The following is an 18,096-nucleotide window of genomic DNA, read 5'->3' as shown; positions in this document are numbered from 1 at the left end:
ACATAAATGCATTTGCAGATATGATGGGTTGCCTACTTTAGCAACATAGTGTACTGCCTTGCAAATACTTTTCAGAAAGGTGCAGATAATCAGAAAGAACCCTTATTTTCTGGAGGAGGGGGCATTTTTAGCAACAAAAACCTCAATCACAAAATTCTTCACATATATAAATTCATAGTTGATATGGAATTTAGCCAATTATAGTTAATATCAGACACATCGGTACAAAACAAAAATGATTTGTTTAATAAATCTTTGTGAAACATGAATCTACCAACCTTTCATAGTATTCTGAGCCTTCCTCCAAACCAGGCAATACACCTATAAGAAATCCATTTAAACCAGGCCTTAACTTTTCACCAAGAGGCACAAAATGTGTTTCATAAATACTTAAAAGTGATGGTTTAACATTCATTGCAGCATTTGCAAATAGTGGAAAAAGGCCTGCACTGTAGATGAATAATTCTTGGCTTAAACGTACAGGTCCAATACATTTAAATATAATATCATACGTCTCCAAAGCCTTCAAGTGAACACCACTTGGAAGAGCTGGATGCATGCACTGGGCAAGTCTTTTGCTTACAGTTATTCGTCTTGGAATTATAGAATACTTCACATTGCTCAAAAGAACCTGAAAAACAAGAATGACATGAAATTTCACTGAAATATTAATATAACAATTAAAAAATAATGCAAATTTTGTATATTTTTTGGTGGATATGTTTTCTAAGCTTAGCGGGCAGAAGCTGTTTTGATTCATTGTTAGTACTGATGACATTTAACATTAAATAAGGGGTACCACTAAATTTATCTGAGATTTTATAATATATAGAAGTTTAATACTAGTGATTTTTTTTTACTATTTTATGTTCAAATAATTAAACATAAATAATGGAAATTTAACCACTGAAAAATTCATGAAGAAACAAATACCTTAAACTATAAAATTTTATTTTGAATTTAGACAATTAATCCTTCGCACTCGAGCGGGCGATTTAGAGTGTCAACTCGAGCAGTGCTGCTGTAGCACCCAAGCGATTTGAAGTCTTAAATCTAGTGACGCTGCTACAACATTATGGTCTTTTGTAACTCGACCCCTTTATTTACGATGTGCAATATTTTTCTTGGAAGTACTTTCATGGACTAGGCTCTGCTGACATTGTAGCTAAATCTTAGCTTAGTTTAGTTAGTCTCAGCATAGCATTTGCTTGAAACAGTCTTGGTAGTAAATATAGTACTAAAAAGTGTTTAAGCCCTAAAAATATGGAGGACGTTCAGATCGGCTCGAGTTTGGACAATTCAATTTTGCCCCGTTGGATGATGAACGTACGACAGATTATGCAGCGAAACAAACAAATTCAGTGGAGAAGACAGTGATGCAGTAAGAGGTGTGAGACGACGGAAAATTAAAATTATAGAGAGTGACAGTGAAGTTGAGAGTGATATTGAAAGAGAAGTTGAAAGTGAAACCGTGGAAGGTGCAAGAAGTTCAATATGGGTACTTCGCAGAGACTACGATAAAGTGCCGCCAAGTGTACAATTCATACCAGGCCAAAACCCCACAGTTGCTTTCTAACATAACTACTTAGCATTCTAACATAAAACAACCAATAGATTTTTTTAAACTGTTTTTCACTAATGACCTTGTGAAAAAATTATTTGTGAAACCAATATATATGCAAAAAGAAAATCAAAACAGAAGACACTATCTGCAGATTCAATTTGGCAAAGCTGGTGTGATGTGACCAACGAAGTACAATTGCTCTCAAAGTACTTGTAAAGTGTTTGCCAAATTTGGGAGAAATCGTCTTGAGTTGCTGGTTCACGCAAACAAAAAAGGCTTTGAGTGCAAAAGGTTAATCATTTTCATTCAAACAGCACAATGATTTGCTGCCAGTGAAGCTACAGAAATAGAATATAAGTTACATCACTTTTAAAAAATAACTACAAATTCTCTTTAATGTTAATGAATCTGCAATTTTAGAAATAAAAACTTTATTCAACATTACGAGTTCTAAGCAACCTTTGGAAAATCTCTGTAGCATGACGTATTTATAAACAGCAATACAATTATGTTCACTTTATAAAAATTAATATGAAAAATCTTAGGTACATTATAAAGGTATTAATATTACAGATCCAGTGTTAGCACTTTTTATCTGGAAACATTCCTTGTAATGCTTCACAAGCAGAAAAGGTATTTATGTTGGTCATTGGAATTCCATGAGATACAAAGTTAAGACCTAAGTTAAAATGGTTATACTTCAATCTATACTGCTATAGTATAATGGGAAGGCTGTGTCTGTCACAATTTATTGCTGATATAATAGTCATAGCATTTGAAACTCCCGCCCCCAGGAATAACCATATATGATTGACCCATATGAACCTCTCTCTTAATTCTTCTTAGATTTAGGTGTTGGTTCAGCAACAGCCAAAAACTGTTGTTGCTAATGAAACACTGCACCAGGCCTCTAGGTCTCAACTATCTGCCTGTAGTCAAATCGCTTGTGCTGATTCATCTCTCCATTACTAAGAAACATTTATTGATATTAATGAGCATAATTCATAGTACCATATGCGACTTTTATAGCATATTGTACATTATTCTCCCTTTGAAAGTAAAAAACAGATTGTGTTCCTATGCAAAAATAACAAATTCTGTATACATTATTAACACTTTATTCATATATCACTACAATCTCAAATGTGATTTATATAAATGCTGAATATCATTTTTATTCCCTTTTGCAAATTATTGTATTTCAAAGAAGAAACATACCCAAGCAGAAAAGTTTTGTTATTCATCTCTTTAACCCGTTCAGTACAGGTGTGTCATATGTGCATTAGCAGAGAACATTACCTCATGACCGGGTGTGTCATATTTGAATCGCCATTTAATTCACTCTACCGGCCGAGCATACCACATTTGACTTTTTAGAAAGAATGTTTAATTAATATTTTTTGTTGCCGCTAGATGTAGCTGTATGCCTGTTATGGGGAAATATATCGAAAGTTAAGTATGTTAACCTTCCTTCCTAGGCAATGATTTTTATTTTTGGTATTTTGTTTCGAAATGAGAGCGAGATTCGTGGGTGGGTGTTGAACAATGTAATGTCTCTTTAACTGCATCATTTGATATAAACAAATGCATGCGCTCTTGCTTCTTTGAGGTACTTTTTATTTTTATTTTTGCGATATAGTGGGATAGACGTTCTATCATTACAGATTTTTTTTATTACTCTTAGATTTTTCGTGCTTTGAGATGAATATTTTTAATCGTCAGCGAAACGTATCTTTTTTTAATGGCAAATGAAAGCAGTATATAAGCATAGAATATACCCAATCGCTAATTTGTTAGTGTTGAGTAATGTAATGGCTCTAACTGCATCATTTTATATAAACAAATAAACATGTTCTCGATGCTCTGGAATACTTTTAATTTAATTTATTAATTTTTCTTATTTTTATTTTATTTTTTTTATCAGTTATAGTGGAGTAGATGTTCTATTATTAGAGACTTTTTTTATTACTCTTTGAGTTTTCCGGCATTGAGACGAATATTTTGTATCGCTTAGCGAAAGGTTTTTCTTTTTTTCCCTTTAAATGGGAAAACGAAAGCAATATCTGACTGTAAAACATATACAAATGCTAAATGAGTCAAAATTCCTGAGTAAAACAGCAGCAAATATTATATTCCTGTGACTAATGCAACGTTGGACTTTGCGTACACCCATGTTTCAAAGAATATCATACACTGTCTCATTTTGAAACATTGCTTACTTTTCGTTGTTTTCTCGTTGAATTTTTATGAAAGACAGTTTTAATATTTTTTAATTTTAATTGTGTGTTGTGTTAAATAAAATCTGCGATTGTTTGGCTATTTTTCCATATATATTTATTTGTGGGATAAGGGGAAAATTATATTATTCTAGAACAAGTATTTTACAAAATTTTTAAGGAAAATATAATAATAAAGGCTTAAAATTAGTTTTGATGACTACCTGAATGTTCTTCTCATAATGTAGCCAAAATTGGAAAAAATGGACGAAAAATTTCATTTATACGAATTTTTTTCCAAAGTTAGGCTTAGCAGCATAAATTGCCCATCCACACAGGATGATGCATCCGATTAATGCACCATCAAAAGAGAATGCTTCCGTAACAGAGGTTGCCGTCGCGAATGGGTTAAAGACTTGGTTGATAGAAATAAAAAAAAAAAAAAAAAAGTTAAAGCAAAATATGCTATAGTAAAAATTTAGAAAACATAGTTTAGTTAAACAGTTTTGCACTGGTAAAATTTGGAAAGAAAATGTTCTCTTACATGTTTTTTTTTTTTTTTTTTTTTTTCCAAAACAGATATCCATCTGCGGTGGTAAAAGCATTAAATAATAGTATTCAGCCCTGGTTCAAATCCTGGCAAATAAGTTGGCTGCATAAGAATTTTCATGTTTTTTGTTATGTGTTACATAAATATGAGATAAAAAAGAGTCAACCACTAAGATTCACCTCCCCTTTGGACTGATAGCATTCATATTCTTTTCTGTAACCTAAGCCAAAATTCCTCAAAACAGGAAATTAGACCATTAGCAATAAAAATAAAGCTGGTAGATTTACTCTAAATTTAATTCCTAATGTAGCATTAGCACACAGGCTGAGAAAAGTTTTTATCTCATACAACAGATCAATTTCCATCAATCACATATAACCAATAATAACTAATCAGCAAATACTTCCAAAAAGTTGTTCCGCAATGAAAAATTTAACTACCATATTAAACAGCATACAGATTTCTATTTTTAGGCAGCTTAGTAACCATAAGCATTTAGAAAGAATTCTTGCCAAGAACCCTTCACAAAACCATTGATTAAATTAATTTCATTTATTATATTTGCATCAAAAGATAATAAGTGGTAATTTTGTTTCTATGGAAATTTTAGTATAATTTTATGAAAGTTGAATATTTCAATTTGCAAGGGGCTCACCTTATTAAGCTTTGCTAGAGCACATATGAGATCTGCCCATTCACTTGTATACTCAAAACTTTTTAACGCTTTATCAACGGCTGATATATATGAACGATATCGAGCATCTCCAAGAAGTTCATATTCATCCAGTGCAATAGAACCCATTTTGACAAATTAATACCTGTAAATTAAAAATCATCCTTAAATTACCATACCACCATAATAAAACATACTAAAAAGACATAAAATATATAATTTTCTTACAGCTTTAAGAGAAAAAAAAAAGATTACCTCATACAATCTCAACTATGACAGCTTTTATCTTGTGCCTTCACTTTCACAAAATAAAAGAACTGATGAAAAACAGAAAGAAATATACCATAAAAACAGCAAAACTATTTAAAAGCTAATAGTTTCAAGAAATAATTCAAAGCTTAATTCATAACACATGTACATTACTAATACATATAACAAACTGTATACTTAGCATTGCCAATATATGATAAATAATGAATATTTGATCTTTCAGTAGCATAAAATATCACCATTATTAACATGTTTTAATATTCCTGAGCTGATGCATACTAGTATCATCCATGAACCTTCAGGCTCCTTTCGAAGGGCTCCTGGACTGAAGAGTCCTATCCCTATCGATGCTGAGTCTCTTTTCGAACGTTGAATCCATAAGTGCGTTCCGGCAGAGTGAATGCATACTAGTACGGGCCTTCCAAACATGATTTGGTCTCAACATCTTAGTGACATAAATTATGCTCATCATGTAGAAATAATGCATTAGACATTCTTCGGGTTTCAGATATCATATTAGCATACAGTCTATTATTTCACTGATGTATGGTTTTAATATCTTCTTTTCATAATTTGATAACAAATAAACAACACAAACTTTAGAAGTTCATTGCTAAACTCCAGGACATCAGCAATTGTGTTATGTGGTCAATTTCTGCCATACAAAAGGGTTAGCCATTTGGATGCATTCATGGTTTCTATATAGTACATGATGCAAATGCAATCCAGTTTTCCCTTAAAAAGTCTCTGACTAGGCTACAGTCTCCAGTGCTTTGCCATATAATTAATCAATACGATAAATTTACAGTATCTTAACTCACTAAATAGAAGAGTAGGATACTAGCATACATATATAAATTAATAGTAGTTAAACACAAAGCCTGATGTACTGTAGTAAAATGAAACTAATCGTAGGGGGGAAAAGTTATTTTCCCTTAAAAATATGATTTTTCCCTTAGAAATATGACAAGCATATCTAATAGGGTAGAATGCTGTAATGACAGTTCTCTAAGTTAGTCACATGTGTCTTCATAGACATCATTGAATGCATTATTTTTATTTCATTATGTACAAATTTGTGAGAATAATTACAAAAGGGTTGATTAATAAAATAGTTTCAAACTATTAGTATGCTTTTAAAACTGTACATACAGTAAAATACAGTCTAACTGCTCAATCTGTGAAAAACAAATTTAAAAAAATTACATGTAGTAATGAAAACTAATTGATAAATAATGGTACATAAAGATCAGTCAAAATGGGATTTTTTTTATTATACTCTAAGTAATTATTTCCATCAATTTTCAACATGTTCATAATTAAATAACTAGAAATACTTTACTAGAGACAATTAAGAAAAATAACTTTCCATGATCATCATTTCTAAGTACTTGTGATCCTGATAACACAATTAATTGTATATGAAGTATAAATTTTTAGCTTACTTTCAAACAGCAAACAGAAAAACTGAGAAAAATAATGTAATACTATTAGATGCTAAAATGCAATATGCTATTGCCTGTCAAGGTTCGTCTTCCATTAACCTCTTAATACGCTCAACTCAGTTAACTCGGATGCACTAAATTAAATTATTCCCATATACTCGAAGTTAATAAGTGAAGATTTTCTTCAGTTATGAATGCAGGTATATGTATAAATGAATAGGGCTACAGAATTTTACCACAGTACAGATATAGTCCCACCACACTAACTGTGCAGCTCCACCCCAATTTTGAGGGATCTCCAGAGAGGGCAGTCCGAGGGTCTTCCACCCCTCGTCCCCTACCACAAACCACTCAAGAGGACTTTCAGATCACTATGTATTTTGAGTTCACCCTTGCTGTACAAACACCATACATGTACAAAGATCTATGCCTTGTCTGGGATTCAGTATTGGGTGCATTGGTATGGCAGTCAGCAGCACTAACCACTATACTGCCTGGGCATGAATACAATAGAATATATCTGACATGAATACAATAGAATATATCTGCTATAATTTTGAGTTAAAATAAAAAAAGAGACTAAAAAATTTTGAGTTAAAACGCAGACTAATGAAAAAAAAAAAAAAAAAAAAAAAAAAGGCAGAAAAAAGGCTAATTCCAAATTTCTATTAATGCCTTAAAGGGTTAAACCTAGCAAAACAAGCAACTTTTTATTTAGTTTGCCTCTTAATCTGGTGCTTAACAGATGCAAAATAATCAATTTATATCTAACAGAATATATGAAACATCTGCTCTAATTAATCTCACTTTAACCAGCCATATTTTCATCGATATTCTTTTCTATGAATGCAAGTTTCATTGCCAACTCAGGGAAAATATACAATTGAATAGCATAGACAAAATAATAGATACTTCATCGAAAAAGTAATGACTGCTAATCAAAATTTTTGAAATCCTTTGAACTTACACATCGCTTGGTGATTATTAATTATGCTTTAAATACATTCTAATTAGATTTTGTTGAAATTTTAATATATTTTAATTTTAATTATTTAAATATATTTGAACAATATATTTATGAAATAATTAAATTGTAATTTTAATTATTTAAATGTATTTAAACAATATAATTAAGAAGTAATTAAATTGTAATTTTAATTATTTTTTTGTTTTAAATTTGATTTTCATGTTGTATATTCTATACATCTTAGGCAATGTTCTCAATGATTAGATGGCTAAATGACCAAAAGGTTTTGGCCACTTCAAACTAATGCATTAAAGTGCAAGTGCTCAGCCATTTGGAACACAGTTTTCGGCAATGATGGCTGTTGATCAAATATAGCCTTAGAACATTCTATGGACAGTTAAGGCACATTTAAGTGATGAACACATATGAATGTTATGTTTTGGATAATTTGTATATGGTACAGAATTACACTATATAACATATTAATATGGTACAGAACAGCAACTATGCTCTTACACAGCTACATGGTGTACATTCCCTAGATTTTATTTTTGACCCACTTTTTTTAAAGAAGCTCATATGTCAGTAAGACTTAACATTATGAGTGCACATTACATTCAGCTCCTAGCAAAACACATGGTTCCTGCTTTGTAAGGATGAGGACACTTGGAGTCAGTCTTCTTTACCAAAGACTAAGTAATACATCAAACTCATTAATGAGCTAAGCAGTTAATAAAAGAAGATTATCTTCTTTTGAGTCTTCCTGGATGCTTGATCTTCCTGTTTTTCTATATTGAGTTCCTATGATGATTGTTGAAAGATGATGTCTATCACGAAATCATACAGTCTCTATCTCAGACAAAGGCAAGCATATAACACAGTATGCCATTGATATCCCCCCAGTTTACTTCATATGATCATTGATTTCCCTATATTTTAGATTTTTAAAATGTATCTGACTTTGGTTGCTTGCATACTGAGCACCTGCTGAATCTGCAACATGCAATTTTGCTTTCTGGTTTAGATGTATGTTCTTGAAAAGCCACATATTTACTCGGAGTGTAAAAATTTGCACAGCACATTTTTTCCCTAAAATCTCTTCTCCTCAGACTATACAGTAGACTTACTCAATTTTAGCAACACTTTGAGTCAGCTTCAGAAGCTATGTGTTAGGTCACTTTAATCTGATCACCAAGTATAAAGTATACACAAAATGGTAATATCAAAACCACCTATTTCTCAAGTTAGAAGATGATTTTTTTAAATCTGCAAAATTTGTTTAAAGATTCTTAAGTACTAGGGACAAATTCTGAGTTAATTTACAATCTATATAACTGCCATTATCTCTGAAAAAGTGTGTTAAAAATAGGAAAAGCATTATATGATATATAGTTAGATAAAATTAATTTAGAAAAACGGGAATTATATTAACTTCTGACATATTTTTCCCTAATTATAGACGTCTTTTAAGCATCTTATTTTCATATGTTCAAGTATTACAACTGCAAGTCATTCCAAGGTGGTCAAAGTCATTAATGCATTTCAAAAAAAATTTTAAACATGTCCTGTATCTTAATAGGGCCAGCTCCAGTGTAGCCTGTGCTGCAGCACATGGTGCTAAACATGTACAAGGCACCAACTTTTAACCATAAACTTGAAAATTCACACACTTTATATAACTGCAGAATGGAAAGCTAACTGAAAACGCAATGAGTGGTAAACACTGGCTGGAAATGAAGAAATTCAACCAATCAGAAAATGCTGTTGTGCTAAGGAATATTGGCATCATGTTCTTTCCATCAAATGCATTTTTATGCAAAACTACCTTGAAGAGTAATATGAATTCGAATGATTTCTTATTTCTTATTTTTTGCACACTTCATCCTCTACAGTCTAACAAGTGACATGAAGAACAACGTGCCACCTACCATTTTTAATGCCATGTAATTTTTTATTTTTACTGCATTTTAAATATATATTATACTGGAAAAAATACTTGAGTATTTTAACCCTGTTGAAGGTTAAGCATATGTAACAAAATACATTACATACATGGGGAAAGATGCCACAATACTTTCACATAGGGCACCTCTTTCAAAAATCTGGTACTGATTATAATACTGAATAGAGATATCTTTTACAATTCTCTGCAATACCAAATTTGTGTTCTATTGTCAAGGATTCATATGAGCGATTTCTAATAAATAATTGTAATCCTTCTCTTCCTTCTAAATTAATCTAATACCAAATATACATCCATACCAAGACACAGAGATTAATTTTAATAATATCTAACTTCTCATTCTTTGGCAAGTAGCAATTAATATTTCAATTTGATCACTTACATGATCCTCAAATTTCTTCAGAACAGATATGTAGATGAACAAGTTACGAAAATGGAACAACGTAATAGATGAGGTGCAATAGGTACAGTGGTTAAAGGAGACAGCTATCATGCAGATGGAGCAAAATTTAAACCCAGAGGAAACACTACGGTATTTTTTATTGTTTTATCTATGTTAGATAGTGGCACACAAAATGTGTATATCGGAAAGCAGCCATGTGTGATTTATGATAGACATAAAACAGTGATAAGACCACCAAGTACCATTCTCTGGCATGCTCTTGATCAAAACTGAAATGACTAATTAGCAGCTGCAAATGCTCAGCTATACCTGTTAACCTATATTGCATTACAGTTCAGATACAAAAACTGTGATACTACTCCTCTTCCAGTGGTGGACTAGCCAAAGAAATCAGCCCCATATAATGTCATTATACATATAAGTTATCATTATCATGTCATCATCATAAAAAATAATTTTATAAAATAAAAAATACCTTTGCAGAAAAGTAACACTTTATTCATATATATAGTATAAATATATATATATATATATAATTTATTTACTAAAGAATATTGATTATATTAGCTCCGAAGATTAATTTTATAACTAATTATATAAATAAAACAGCGGTTGATTCATAATTAGCCACTTAAATATGTTTTAATTCCAGGTGCCAGGGCAAATATTTCCTCCATTATATGTTCAATTTTTGCTTTAGCCAAAATATCCTTCTCTGTGTTCATCAACAGCAATAATTCCAAATTAGCTTGCTGCATAGTACTCCTTGATCTACTTTTTACAATTTTTAATTTTGATAAAGCTCTTTTGCATTCAACTTGCATTATAGATGGGATGAGTACAAACTTATAAGCAAAAGAGACACTGGCGTATGCATTACTAATATAAATTATATTTCAAGAGTATGTCATATACAGACAAGACGCAATTTTTTCAAACATTGCATATAGCTTTGGATGAATGCTCATTAATAGATAGAACACTCTCTCCTTCTGACTCGGTATCAGATTCAATTATGATTTTCAACTGAATTGTTTAGTATTTCCCATTTAATTACTAGGTTCTGATATTCATCCTTAAGATTATCAATTTTGACACCTGCATAGTGCCCTAATAATATAGATGAATAGTCAAAAGTGTTTGGTGACAATGGCACTGAAACCTTTTTGGGATCGAGAAGCGATATGTCTTCATACAACTTTTTATGCCCTTTAAACCTATGTTCCATCGATGAAACTGTGTTAACCATTATAAAATTAAAGATGGTAACTTTGAATTGCTTGATAGGGCAACTGAAATTACAGTCGGACGATTCTTTATCATCTATTTGTTTCAGGTTTCGGCATCTTCTAGCAGGTATTTGTTTTTCTATAATTATATCACAACCCAGGCTTTCTAGTTTATTATTGTAATCCATTGCAAACTATTTTGATGCATCAAATATTAAATCGAAGTTTCTACAAATGGCTTTTAAAGAGCTTGTAGCCTGTCTAATCATATTATATGTCAGGATGTAATCTAATCCTTTAGTCTGCAAATATTTGGTTACTAGCTCAGTATATTGAAATATTTTCAAATATATGTGAGCAGACAAAAATTTTCTAAAAGTTGATATTTTATCTAGAATAGATTTTGCCATCTGTTGTATCTATGCATTTTGCATATCATTCAAAGATATACTTTTTGAGTGACAGTATTAATTCTACACACGTTCTTCTCACACAAAGGGCTGTCTCACTGAGTCATCTGTGTCGATTTGATCCTTTGAGTTTCTTGTTTGGTACCTACTTCATTAAGTACCTACTTCAGTGCATATCCTAATTCTCTAGAAAAGTTTACCTCAAGAACAACTGCCTATTTACTATGTACCTATAACAGTCCTTTTTAAAGACTGGCAAAAATAAAGGCACAATACTTACTTTTAATAACTGGTTAGAGAATCCCAACCCTCAACATGAGCTATAAATATACAAAAAGTTATGGAACGATTTGTTTGCAGAGAACATTGGCTAGCCTGTCCAAAGGTAATGAGATTGAAATACTTATAAGTTAATAGGAAATGGATAATTTTTTTTTTTTTTTTTTTTCTTTTCAAAAATCAGTATTTCTGATGTTCTCTCTGGCCAGGAAAACCTAGAACTATGATTTACTTTAAAATAAAACACAATCCAATTTTAAATTATAACAAAAATTCCCACTCTTTCTCACTTCATCATTACAACTTTGTCAGTGTACAAAGTCTTTAATCCGGACTCATCGGGACTTCGCCGATTCTGGATTAGGGGTTTTTCCGGATTTTAGGTCATCAATTTAAATCTGGTAAGATGGCATGAAGAAATTATAAAACTAAAAATATGAAACCGTAATTTATGAAATAAACAGCAATTATGATCTAAAGGGCATCAAAATTTACAAAAAAAAAAAAAAAAAAGCTTAATATTTATTTGTTTACTTTATTAAACATTTCTTTTAATGTAAGTTGTTTAAGTTGCTTCGTTTTTTGTGCTACTTTCTCTTTAATTCTATAAACAGACATAATTTCTTGTTCAGTTCCACTGTTCAAGTCCTGTAATTGCTGTGTCAAGAATACCGATTAACTTGTCAATAAAAATTTTTTCATTTTCAATAACCTCTCTGTCACTTTCTTCACTATCGGAAGCGGTACATCGAAACATGCTTTCACTTTGTAGATCCTTTGGCAGCTCCAGAATCGGAAACTTTTTTTGACATAATCGAAAGTTCAAGCTCACTTTTTATAAAATTGCTCTAACAGTCTGCAAAAAATAATAAGCCGGATCCAATTAGAAGATTAAGGAACAACACAATCTGCAACATTAACTGAAATAGATAATTTTAGCCTAGCTTATACCATCCATTATACATTAAACGTGCATGCGTAAACGTATTATGCGCATGCATAAATGCACTATGCATTTACGCATGCACAGAAAGTTTGTAGCTTTGAGGTCTGGATTATTATACGTCCGGATTAAAGACTTTGTACTCTATTTCTGATGTTCTCTCTGGCCAGGAAAACCTAGAACTATGATTTACTTTAAAATAAAACACAATCCAATTTTAAATTATGACAAAAATTTGCACTCTTTCTCACTTCATCATTACAACTTTACCAGTATAGGGCTTGTAATGATTTAGAACAAAATTTTTGCATTCTTACGCATATTTGAATTTCCAGAAATTGAAGAATATAACAAAATAAATACTACAAATTCTATACTACAATTCAAACATTAAATTATGCTCTTTGTACAAACAGTAAAAACTTTTAAAAAAATCTACTCAATAACACATAAATTTAACCACTGTAGATAATGAATATTATTATTATTTACGGTTGATCTTTACAATATGGTAACTGGTAGTTTGGCGACATTTTGGAGGCGATAAAGGTTACTACCTGGCACTTTGGTAATAATGTGAGCAGTACTCAGTTCCGATTACGCATTATTTTGTGTGAGGGAAATGAGAGATCATGGGATATGTCATGTGATATTAATGGACGAATTACGGTTCTTTAATCGGAAAAGGGGGGAAATCGGGAAAAAATCTGGAAATTTTGTATTTGGCTTTATTCTGTGTTGTGTGAAACAGTGTTCGTGAATTTTTGGATCCCATGGCCGTAACTAAAGTGAATTCAAAATGGGTATTTATGTATGTATTAATTTAATGTATGTGCTCATTTATATTTTAAGTAGTGTTTTTGAATTTAATTATATTTTAATTAAATGATAGTTATTTTGTGAATTTTATGTTTGTAGGAATTTGGTATACGTTTTAGTTGAAGTAAACGTGCATGGAAATAATTTAAATATCTGACAATAAGTATTTGTAATGGTTGCGGTATGAATTCGTTGGTGACGTGTATAATGTAATAGATGATTTAGAGGTAAAAGTTTTTGGATATTTTATTTATTTTATATGTGGAAATGTTCATTACTTTTTCGCGATCAGGTAGTTTCATATATGTTCTTTTTACCGGGTTTAAAGATTGAGAAAATTGTCATGTATTTTCGTGAAATTTTTCGAATTTATGAGAAAAAAAGCAGTGTACACGGATATAGTGAAGGGTGTGCGCAATGCCATTTTTGTGCAATTCTGGGATGTTTTTTTAAGTAAAAATAAGTCGGTGTGTACATGGTTTAGTGATATTTTAATTAAATGATAGTTATTTTGTGAATTTTATGTTTGTAGGAATTTGGTATATGTTTAAGTTGAAGCAAACGTGCATGGAAATAATTTAAATATTTGATACTAAGTATTTGTAATGCTTGCGGTATGAATTCGTTGGTGACGTGTATAATGTAATAGATGATTTAGAGGTAAAAGTTTTTGGATATTTTATTTATTTTATATGTGGAAATGTTCATATTTGGAAAGGGTAAATACTTTTCCACGATCAGGTAATTTCATATATGTTCTTTTTACCGGGTTTAAAGATTGAGAAAATTGTCATGTATTTTCGTGAAATTTTTCTAATTTATGAGAAAAAAGCAGTGTACATGGATATAGTGAAGAGTGTGCGCAATGCCATTTTTGTGCAATTCTGGGATGTTTTTTAAGTAAAAATAAGTCGGCGTGTACATGGTTTATGTGTATGTGTTATTTTGAAAAACGCGTAAGGAGTATGGTATTGTGCACTTTTTCCCAATTTTGCAGTGAATATTTGTTAGATAAAATTTCTAGCATAAGTGTAATTTGGCTAGTAGATTGTTGGAAGAAGTGTTCAGTAGATAAAAAGAAAAGAAACATGTCTTTACTTCGTGAAGACAAAATGGCGGTGGGAAAAAAAAATAGAGGGTTGCTGTAGGAGAGTTGGTCGCCAAATTTTCGCCAAAAAAACGCCAAGTTACCATAATGTAAAGATCAACCTTATTTACAGACAAAACAGAAAAAATTTTAATTTAAATTGAGTAGATTAAGTCACAGTTTCATTTCAAACTTAATATTTCTAAGTTAGTACTATCTCAGTATTACATAAACACAAGCACTTACTGTATTGTATGCTTAGCATCTGAATTCCATTTTCATAGAAAGCTGTTTCTGGATTTTATAACCAATTTTGATATCCACCATTAGAGCAACATCTGATAATTAAAATGTTGTCTTAAAATTTAGTGCTTCTAGAAACTTTGTAGACAATGGCTGTATAACAAATCAGGATAATGATTGACAAGGTCTCCAATCATCCATCATTAATAATGCCTGCTGCAGACAACTGATTAAAAAGTTAAAAGAAATTTCAAGAAATGTTTTGTATAAAATTTTAACATAAAGTTTAAATTATTGGAAGTTCTGCTGACACTGAGTACCAAAAATAATTATCAAATCAAGCACCAAACTTCTATGGCAATGTAATTTAAAAACTGGTTGCACGATACGATAGGTGCCTCCATGAAGGTAGAAATTACGTTAAAAAGTAAATTAAGGGTGTCAAGCTTTGTTGTAAAAATAAAACCACTAAAAAATTTGTACATTGTTTATGTAATATAAAAATAACACTTACTTAAAACATATGGCTTATGCATGTTATAAAAACTTATAACATTAAAATTTGTTTAAAATTAACAAATGTGGAATTACTAATAGCAGGAATTTGCTATCCCTCCCAATCCTAATTTTTTAGTCTGTTTTGAATACTATAATTAAATAAATTGCTTTAAATAGCAAAATCAGAATTCTTAATTACATTTGAACCAAATAATTCTGAATTTTTAGATATTATGATCATTTTTTAATCATTTAGAAATTTAAATACCATGATTATTTTTAAATCATTTAGAAATTTAGATACTATGATGATTTAAAATACAAAACTGAAATTTTATTTTTAATTACTAATGTTTAAAAGGACCCGTTTGATTAAGAATACACTATATGTTACATAGAAATGCTTTCTTTTTGGAACTTAATTCATATCAGACTGAATAGCAACAAAGGAAATACTTTTCATCATTTTAAATACACAAATATATTTAAATCAGAAAGAAATTCATAAAAACATTATACTGAATTTATTTAGAAAATGTGTTTTTATATATAAAAATATATTTATAAATAATTATGAATAAACATAACTGAACAAATATAGGTCAAAATTTAGTACGAAGAAAGATATGACTTGATTTTGCTGTCTAATTTTAAGACATTTTCCTAATGTAATCGAACTGGAGTTAAAAGTTCTCGCACCCCCATGCCCATGCAATGCAAGAGCAAAATACTGTAACTTTTAACTACCATGTTATAGTTAGTAACTTTATATAATGTAGGGCTTTTGTACAGTATGCATGCGATAAATTTTATCCTCAAAATAAGGAATGTATCAGTATGAGATACTCCTCTATTGCTGAAATAAACCTTTAAGACTACATATTAGAACTTCAAAATGTAAGCAATTCGAAATTCTATAAAGCAGTGTTTGCATAGATCAGACATATAAACATCTGAAGAGAAATTCTAATTCTGCACAAAAACATTGCTTTAGTGAAATTGCCTAACATAATTTAGAAATAAGGATAAATAAAAAGCAAAGGATAAATAAATAAGGATAAATAAAAGCGTAAGCAAAATTTCAAATCCTTATCTTAAAAAAAAAAAAAAAAAATACAGGCATCAGCTTTTACAAAGCTACTACAAAAAGAGTTATTTAGAACTTCAGTAAAATGTACTTTAGTTTTTAAAGGACAATACACTCTAAAAAAAAATTCTACAACCACTACTATATTAAAATTTCATTACATGATAACAATATAGAACAGTATAATCAATATAACATCACACACACACACAAAAGTGCTACTAGTACTAACACAGTTTCAATAAAAACAAGCACAATCAAAGTACAATTTGTATGGTACCACTGTACAAATAGCCATATATAACAACTAATATGTTAAATGTCATAAAAATCAATTGCTTTAATGAATTAAAAAATATACTGCACTCTACAGTTTTTGCAATCCAATTATCAAAATAGTCATATAAAACTGATATTGCATTTAATCTAAATTAAATGGCTAATTCATGAGACAAAAATAGAAATAAGTCCTTCTTTAATGACTTAAAAGCTCTTCTATAAGATATTTAACTTTTACGTGAAAATCTATTTCACATTCTGTTCGAAAGAATATGAACATGAAATTCAGTCAAGGGAATAGTATAAAAACGATTCGAAATTCTGTCAAAGAAATAGGAGAAAAGCGATTCTAACCCATCAAAATAATTTAGAAAACAGTTCACAAAAATACTTTTGTTACAACTTAGGCACCTGTTGAAAGTCAGCACGTATATCTTATTGACATTAAGTTCGCGATGATTTTGCAAAAACGAAACTATAAACAAAAGGAATGACTTTGGGATAGCCTACAATAAATTTTAATATACTGTTATTCTTGTTTATAAACGTGCAGTTTTGTATAGAACTCTTAGTCTATCCCCTAAAAAAATTATGCACACTAATGTATTTTGTAATCCAACGTATTTATTATTTTTCAGTGGCGAAAGCAACATATGAATGGGAAGAATCCCACTTTTTCCCCCTAAAGAACATAATGAAAGAAAAATATTATCACTCAATTCGTAACATATGAAACAACTGTGTGTTATGTTTAGTGTGTCATATGGTTAAATGAAACGTACATTACTCCATTTTACAACACAAGACACAGCAAGTGCTTTCTGTCGACTGCTCCTGTTTACATCACATGACAGACAGACGGACAAAGTAGACAGATTCTATATTGCACCCGCTAAGTCTTTATGCACGCAGGGCGAAAAATCAACCTTAGGTGCGAAGAAAAAGCAAATAGGGATAGTCTTGTCGCCATCAAGGCTGTTCTCCGGAGAATGTCCTCAAATAGATAGAGGTCAGAAGAGAAAGATAATTTCAAAAATAATTCCGTACATTTAACACGAAATTTTTAAAGCCAACTAAAAAGAATTAAGGCCCAAGCTGTACAAAATAATATATATATATTTATGGGCCTAAGTAAGATAGAGAAAATGAAAGAGAAGCGTAAAGTAATCTA

At 30.6% G+C, this 18,096-nt stretch overlaps 1 protein-coding gene across 11 annotated transcripts in view; it reads right to left on the bottom strand.

The window, feature by feature from the left end:
- LOC118201413 (protein DOP1A) overlaps positions 1-17,821 on the bottom strand; it is a 192,319-nt gene extending 174,498 nt beyond the window's left edge. For 2 of the 11 annotated variants that reach the window (XM_085807652.1, XM_085807663.1), the window contains exons 1-5: positions 17,708-17,821; positions 15,065-15,287; positions 5,259-5,320; positions 4,986-5,148; positions 279-631 (exon numbers count right to left, since the gene is read on the bottom strand). In XM_085807652.1, the coding sequence (XP_085663778.1) occupies positions 279-631; positions 4,986-5,132 (500 nt within the window). In that variant the 5' untranslated portion in view covers positions 5,133-5,148; positions 5,259-5,320; positions 15,065-15,287; positions 17,708-17,821. The remainder of the gene's footprint in view (positions 1-278; positions 632-4,985; positions 5,149-5,258; positions 5,321-15,064; positions 15,288-17,707) is intronic. The other 9 variants (XM_085807656.1, XM_085807654.1, XM_085807653.1 and 6 more) reach the window with 9 other exon arrangements.
- Positions 17,822-18,096: the final 275 nt, after the last annotated feature.

The sequence above is a fragment of the Stegodyphus dumicola genome, chromosome X1 (genome assembly GCF_044657685.1).
Source record: "Stegodyphus dumicola isolate Sdum_Otavi_A_Nest chromosome X1, ASM4465768v1".
Lineage (NCBI taxonomy): Eukaryota > Metazoa > Arthropoda > Arachnida > Araneae > Eresidae > Stegodyphus > Stegodyphus dumicola.
Note: the sequence above shows the minus strand (reverse complement) of the source record. Positions and strands in the feature narration are given on the sequence as shown.